The 8,369-nt window shown below is 35.8% G+C and overlaps 1 protein-coding gene across 1 annotated transcript; it reads left to right on the forward strand.

Annotated features, from left to right (window-relative positions):
• LOC106503856 (olfactory receptor 52Z1-like) lies at nucleotides 1,185-2,149 on the forward strand. Its single transcript, XM_013976739.2, is given in 2 exon segments — nucleotides 1,185-1,332; nucleotides 1,335-2,149. Coding segments are annotated over 2 exon segments (963 nt in total).

Consider the following 8,369-nt stretch of genomic DNA (forward strand, 5'->3'; position numbering starts at 1 on the left):
AAGGGTAGGATTCCTTGAAATAGAAAATATTTATGATCTGTATTTGATTCCTTCCTCAGTGAGGTATTAAATACAGAGTGAGCTTAAAGAAATATTAACTTATTTAATGCTTGTGTGTTTAATTCTTGAGTGCTTGAAACTCGTTTTCTATTTTGTTATATACAAGCTTTTTTTTTTTTCTTTTCTCTGGAAATAATATTCAAATTTGAGCTGAAAAAAGAAGAAGAGAAGGAAAGGACAGATATTTGAATATAAGCTGGGAGAAATAAATGGGAAAAGAGAAAAAAAAGCGAGGCAGGCAAGTGAGATTAGAGGGAGGAAGATAATGTATGTGAGTGATGAGAGGACATATGTTCTGTGTTAGAATGATGATTTATCAGTCCTTGCTTTGCACAGGATTGAAAGTGAAAGTGAAGTCGCTCAGTCGTGGCTGACTCTTTGTGACCCCATGGACTGTAGCCTACCAGGCTCCTCCCTCCATGGGATTCTCAATGCAAGAGTGCTAGAGTGGGTTGCCATTTATTAGTTCACCTGAAATGCATGAATCCTGGGACCATACAAGAGAGAACATGGTTTCAATATGCACACTCTTAAAGTAGAAAAACACTGTTCAAAGTAAGGCCTGTCTACACTTATATTACACTTTCTAAGTTCTCATTTGATAACGAAAGTCTTCACATTAAATCATAAGAATAATGATTGTTACTGAGCTCCCTAAAAGGCCACACCAGTATTCTGAACACTTTTTTCTTTAGCTCTAGAGAAAAAAGAAAAAGTGTCTATTAATCACCAGGAGTGACTAGTCAGACAAGAAGGAAAACTGATGATACTCAAGAGCTTATAAAGTTTTCTTGTATGATGCTAAGTCAATAAATATAATGTATTGGTCACAGTGCCTAAATGAAATTATAAGCCCATTCAATGTTTATTATTATTGCTATTTTCATTATCAATACCAATAGCATTATCTCTATTAAGTCATGGTAACTTTCATGTCAGTGAAGTCTATTTGGCTTATCATCCTTGAATCATTACTTATTACCATCCTTTTTAAAGGCAGTTAAATTACTGCAATGCCAAGAGTCACACTTAATCTGATAAAATAGCCCTGATACTTCATTCTCATTCTCTTTCTCTCTCCCTCACCCTATTTCAGGGTTCAGTATCAGAGGACAGAGTAAAAGATGACAACCTCTTCAAAGTGCACTAACCTTACAGACATTTGGTACACCATGATTGGGATCCCAGGACTGGAAGATGCACACACGTGGATCTCCATCCCCATTTGTTCCATGTACATAGTCGCTGTTGTAGGAAATAGCCTCTTACTATTTCTATCTTCACTGAGCACAGTCTTCATGAACCCATGTACCTTTTCCTCTCCATGTTAGCCTTGGCAGATATCTTTCTTTCCACTGTCACCACACCCAAGATGTTAGCAATCTTCTGGTTGCAAGAAGGGGGTATATCTTTTGGTAGCTGTGTGTCCCAGATGTTTTTCCCCCACTTCATCTTTGTGGCAGAGTCTGCCATATTGCTGGCCATGGCATTTGATGGCTATGTAGCCATCTGTTATCCACTAAGATATACTACCATTCTAACACCCTCAGTCATTGGAAAAATAGGCATTGCTTCTATAATTAGGAGTTTCCTCATCTGTTTCCCCTTGGTTTTTCTGGTTTATCGGCTTACTTACTGTGGAAGGAACATGATTCGTCACTCATACTGTGAACATATGGGCATTGCCAGGCTTGCCTGTGATAGCATCCAAGTCAACATCTACTATGGGGTGATTGTGGCTCTGTTTTCCACATGCCTGGATGTGGTGCTTATCATCATCTCTTATGCCCTAATACTGTGCACTGTGTTTAGTGTGTTTAGAATTCCTTCCCAAGATGCCCGGCTCAAGGCTCTGGGTACTTGTGGCTCCCATGTCTGTGTTATATTACTATTCTATACCCCAGCCTTTTTTCCATTCTTTGCTCACCGATTTGGGGGCCACAGTATACCACTCCCTATACATATCCTTCTTGCCAATCTTTATGTGGTGGTACCACCCACTCTCAACCCCATCATTTATGGAGTTAAGACCAAGCAAATTCAGGAGAAATTTATCCAGATCTTTTCTTTGAGCAAGAAATTTTGCTGATGTAGATTAAACAGCATAGCTCTTTAATTCTTTATGTAACTCCACTAATTGAAGAGTACCTACAATTATATTGTATATCTTATATCATGCCAGAATTAAGAGAGAACAATAGCATTAAGATTTGAGTAAATCAGATTATGTTAAAATCTTGTTTCACTGTTTTTGTTCAGGACAGTGTCAGACCATGGACATTTTAGAGTCTGTGTAATAATGAGTTTTGTTACAAGTTTAAAGCAAAGAAATTCAATAGCTAATCTCAAATTTATGTTAACATAGATAAGCAGGAGAACTGAAGACACAGCCCACCCACACACACTAAAAAAAATGAAAAAAAAAATCTCAAATCAACTTATCAGGGTTTTAGTTTATTCTCCTATAATATGACCTCTGTAAATCAGAGAAAATCGTACTAATGTATTCAGCATCCTGATGTATTAGCTGAGCATTTGGGCTCTAAGTTCAAGTCTTGAATTTCAGATGTATGGCCTTGGCAGAGTGCATTTACTCTTTCTGGAATTCTGTACACTTATCTTTATAATAGTCACAAAATATTGTGTAACTTATAAGGTTGTTAAAATTATTAAGTAAATTGATTTATATAAAGCTTCTACAATACTGCATAGCATGCAATGAAGATGAAGGAAGGTTGTCTGTTGTTACTATTACCAGTAATACTATTGTAATCAGTCTGCATCCTACATAAACTGGACCTGCAGGGCAGAGAAAGGAATCTCCTTTATATTTTCTCCTTATGTGTAATACACATTGGTTCAGTCATGTCCAGCTCCACGACCCCATGGACTGTAACCTACCAGGCTCCTCTGGCCATGGGATTCTCTAGGAAAGAATACTGGATTGGATTGCCATGCCCTCCCCAAAGGGATCTTCCTGACCCAGGGATTGAGCCCTCCTCTGATATCTCCTGCACTGATCAGAGGGTTCTTTACCACTAGTGCCACTTGGGAAGCCCATATTTCCTCTTTCCTAAGTATAATTTCAGGCATTATGGGACATAATGATTTTAGGTGATCTTGAGGCATCAAGCTATTTTAATTTTTCACTCTGGAGACAGGAGAAAAATTTACCAGAGGTAGAAATTTACAGATTATTAGCATGTGTGTGTGCTAAGTTGCTTCAGTTGTGCCTGACTCTGTGACCCTATAGACTCTAGCTCACCAGGCTCTTCTGTCCATGGGTATTCTCCAGGCAAGAAAACTGGAGTGGGTTGCCATGCCCTCCTCCAGGGGATCTACCCTACCCATGGATCCAGCCCGCGTCTCTGTCTCCTGCATTTGCAGGTGGGTTCCTTACCACTAACACCATACATTAGTAAAAACACTGGAATGAATCAAAAATCTGCATCTGCTCCTCAAATGAATGTCAAAGCTCCTCTTGATCATTTTATAATCATACTATAGACTGTATTTATTTTACCATAGTGGTAATAATTATTACTCTTACTAGCAACAGTAAAAGGTATTCATCAGGGAAGAAAAGAAACAGTGAGATGTCTGAGAACATAAATGATTTATAAAATAATAAATAATAAAGAATATTTTACGTGTTCACTTGTACAAGTAATAATGAAAACTCTTGAACATGTTAATGTCTTCACAGCATTGATGACAAAAATGAAAACTAGAAATATAAATGTACAGGCTGAATGTATTGCAGTATATTTTAAAAATTTGGTACAATTATTAGTGAATATGTTACTACAAAATGCTAATATGGAAATAAGCTTAAAACATTTTAAAGAGTAATTACAGGTTGCAGAACAATACATATTAGATGATCTTAAGTAAGGGAATGTACACCCATATATTAATGTATGGAATCTTACACACAAGTGTATTTGCATAGAAATTCTGGTAGAATATATAGAATTCTCCTGATAGTGTGTATATTTTTAAAAGAACATTTAAATTAAACTAATTGTAAACAATTAAATTATATCTACTGATTCCTGTACAAGATGAGATATTTAGCATTAGCATGACTTTATATTATTCTACCTACCCTGCAGCTATCCCTATTATTTTCTTAATTGCTTAAGTATCCAGGATTTATATTTAATTACTTTAATTGTCTCTTGAAATTATTCTTTTTTTTTTACTCTGATGGAGGATATTCTGAGCATTTTTGTAGTAGGATTTTTATGTAAGTAAAAATAGAATTTCTATTTTATTTTACAACTTAGCAGTGAGGAAAAGAAATCTAAGTTTATCATGATTTCCAGATTTGTATATGATTACTGATTAATTGTATTGTTTCTGATTCTTTCTGTATTTACTATTTTGCTTAAATTCTGTGCCATTTCCCCTAGATATTGAAAAAAAACAGGAGTATACAGAAGTGATTTTGGCCAATTTTTGTTTCCCATACATGTATAAACATCAAATTTTTAAAATATTTTAAGCTTATTAAGTATATTATACTCAGTAAAACTTTCAGTTCTTTCTCTTCTGTAGAAGAAAAACTCTGTAAGTTCTATCTTTAAAGTCCATTTTTAAACTTTTAAAATCATAATGTGAGTATATTCATGTACAATCAACTATAGTGATTGTGAACTCTTATATTTTCATAAACGCTAGTTGGCCTAAATATTGCTTTAGGACTTGAAATTTGATTCATTGTTCTGTTGATATCTGTTTACAAAGGATAACTTTATTATTTTATTGCTGGATATCACACATATCTCCTTAAAATTTACAAGAATGAGAGTATGAACTGACTTTTTAAAAGATTAATATAACTTACAAACTTAATCAAAATTATCAGGAAATAGAAAATATACAATTACAAAATAAAAATTAACTTCATTATATTTAATAACTAAAACAAATGAGAAAACCCCTTGCTATGTACAAACTACTGAAACTCATTTTGAAAGAAATAGATAACCTAAGTACTATCATAACTACTTGAGAAATTGTAGTTTGAAACCTTGCAAGAAAGAATTTTCCAGACCCAGATGAATTTGCTAGATGAATATGACCAAACATTTAGAAGGAAAATAATATGGATTTCATAAAAACTTTTATCATAAAATGGTAAAGGATAAAGCCCATCTCAAATTATTTAATAAGAGCAGCTCTATGCTGCTATATAATTAAGAGTATGCAACATAAAGAAACCACTACAATATTTTTATAAAGAAAATCCCCTCTCTTTCCACATATATTTGTTCTTCCCTCAGCTGTCTATATTTAAAGCCACACTAATCCTGGGATCTTTTTCTTCTGTGGATCAGCATCATGGAGCATTCCCATATTTACAATTCTTAGACATGCCTTCCTTTAGAGTTAAGTACCTCACAAGGTCTGTTGACCTCCCCATACATTAGTTCACAAATTTAAGTTCTAGCCATGTCAGTCTTACACAGTGATAGCAAGTGCCTTTTCACAGGGGCTTATTGGAAAAGACTCTGATGCTGGGCAAGATTGAAGGCAAGAAGAGAAGGGGATGACAGAGGATGAGATGGTTGGATGGCATCACCAACTCAATGCATGAGTTTGAGCAAGCTCTGGGAATTGGTGATGGACAGGGAGGTCTGGTGTGCTGCAGTCCATGGTGTCTCAGAAAGTCAGACATGACTGAGTGACTGAAATGAATTGAACTTCCAAGTGGTGATAGTGGTGAAGAATCCCCCAGTCAAAAGTCTGTTCTATGCATCTGTGTCTTTTTTGCTGTCTTGCATACAGGGTTATCATTACCATCTTTCTAAATTCCCTATATATGTGTTAGTATACTGTATTGGTGTTTTTCTTTCTGGCTTACTTCACTCTGTATAATAAGCTCCAGTTTCATCCACCTCATTAGAACTCCTCAAATGTATTGTTTTTAATGGCTGAGTAATACTCCATTGTGTATACTTACCACAGCTTTCTTATCCATTCGTCTGCTGATGAACATCTAGGTTGCTCCCATGTCCTGGCTATTATAAACAATGATTGGGAACTCATGTACACCTGTGGCAGATTCATGTTGATGTATGGTAAAACCAATACATTATTGTAAAGTAAAATAAAGTGAAAAAAAAAAAGAATCCCCCAGTCAATGCAGGACATGCAAAAGAAGTGTACTGGATCTCTGGGTCAGGAGGATCCCTTGAAAGAGGTCATGGCAACCCACTCCAGTATTCTTGCCTGGAGAATGCCCATGGATAGAGGACCCTGGTGAGCTAGAGTCCATAAGGTCACAAAGAGTTGGACACAACTAAAGCAACTCAGCAGGCACAAACTCCAAGATCTCATAAATATCAGTATTTTTGAAGATTAAAAGAAATAGATAAAGCATGGGTCACTGTCTAATACTGTGTATTTGGCACAGTGTGACTCTGGTTGTTTTCTTTAAATTGATAACAGCCCACAGGAACTCTTTAGCAACCTCCAGGTTATAGAGAAGCTAAAAAAAAATCTGAAAATATGCTGGTCCTGGTAAGATAATAAAAGTAAAAAGAGAAGTAAATGTATTTTAATTATAATGTAGGACCAGGTTAAAGAAACAGACTACTAGTTACAAAGGCAATAATTCTAAAGAGCTATTCTAACATCCAACCACATATTTTTAAAAACAATGGGGTTGGGATTGTTTGCAAAATTGCCTTGAAGCCATAGACAGAGAGAGGGCTGTGAGAACTAATGATGCAATGAGAGAATCAATGAGGCCTCAGAGAGGATCCAGCAAGTGCAAGGATTTACCATTCCAAGAGGAAAGCACCAGCCCTACAAAATTCAGCAAGAGTTTAGAAAAAAATAAGAGTTCTTCACAGAGACAAGACCAGTTAATGTGCTCTGGAACTATGTGTCTTCTTGCAGGAGCTAATGACTAAGAATCGTCTCTTTTCCTTGCTAAGGAGTCTTAATACAACATTTAAAAAAATTCCTAGATATCTGAATATCATGTTACTTAAAATGAACTTTAGAATGTGCATCTGGGTAATTTACTAGCAGTCAAGCTTTGAGACTTAGTACTTTCACTGCTGAGTCAGGGAATTAAGTTAATTAATTAACTCCTGGTCAGGGAATTAAGATCCTGCCGTAAGCAGCATAGAGTGAAAAAATAAATTAATTAGTACATTTGATAAAAGAATGTGTATCTGACATATCAGGCAGAAACTGAAGAAATGTATATCACAAAATGAAGTGAAGAAGTGAAATGAAGTCGCTCAGTCATGTCCGACTCTTTGCGACCCCATGGGCTGTAGCCTACCAGGCTCCCCTGTCCATGGGATTTTCCAGGCAATAGTCCTGGAGTGGATTGCCATTTCCTTCTCCAGGGGATCTTCCCAACCCAGGGATCGAACCCGGGTCTCCTGCATTGTAGACAGACGCTTTACTGTCTGAGCCACCAAAAGAAACTGTTAATAAAGGAGTCAGGAAAGTGTAATTGTGATTAGCAATTATAACTTAAAATAGTGCAGAGAATATATAGAATCATAGTAAAACTTAAGAATGAGAAAGAATAAGGGTTTAAATACTGTTATTAAGAGTGAAGTTAAAAAAATAAAAGTGCAGTCATTTTCATGTAATTAATTGGAATTGCTAATTTGAAGCATTAGGACACAGTGTATGCTTGTGACTAAAGAGGACAATCTCTGGAGTCAGATTTCTAATAATCAAATCTTGGTTCCATTGCTTCTAGGTATAAAATCCTAGGGAACTTATTTTGTAAGTGTGGATATTTTATTAAACTGAGGAAATATTAAGGTACTTATAACAATATCTGGAACACAATAAGTGCCCAGTAAATGTCAATAGAGACTAACAGAGTTTTGTCAAGAGAACGCACTGGTCATAATAAATACACTCTTCCAACAATGCAAGAGACAGTTCTACACATGGACTTCACCAGATGGTCAATATCAAAATCAGATTGATTGTATTATTACAGCCAATAGGAGAGGTTCTCTACAGTGAGCAAAAACAAGATCAGGAGCTGACTGTGGCTTTATGAATTTATTGCCAAATTCATACTCAAAATAAAGAAAATAGGGAATTAGACCATTCAGGTATGACCTAAATCAAATCTTTTACGATTGTATAGTAGAAGTGACAAATAGATTCAAAGGATTAGATCTGATAGACAGAGTGCCTGAACAATTATGAACAGAGGTTTGTAACATTGTACAGGAGGTGGTGATCAAAACCATCCCCAAGAAAAAGAATGCAAAAAGGAAAAATGGTTCTCTGAGGAGACCCTACAAACAGCTGAGAAA

This window comes from Capra hircus, chromosome 15 (genome assembly GCF_001704415.2).
Source record: "Capra hircus breed San Clemente chromosome 15, ASM170441v1, whole genome shotgun sequence".
Classification (NCBI taxonomy): Eukaryota; Metazoa; Chordata; class Mammalia; order Artiodactyla; family Bovidae; genus Capra; species Capra hircus.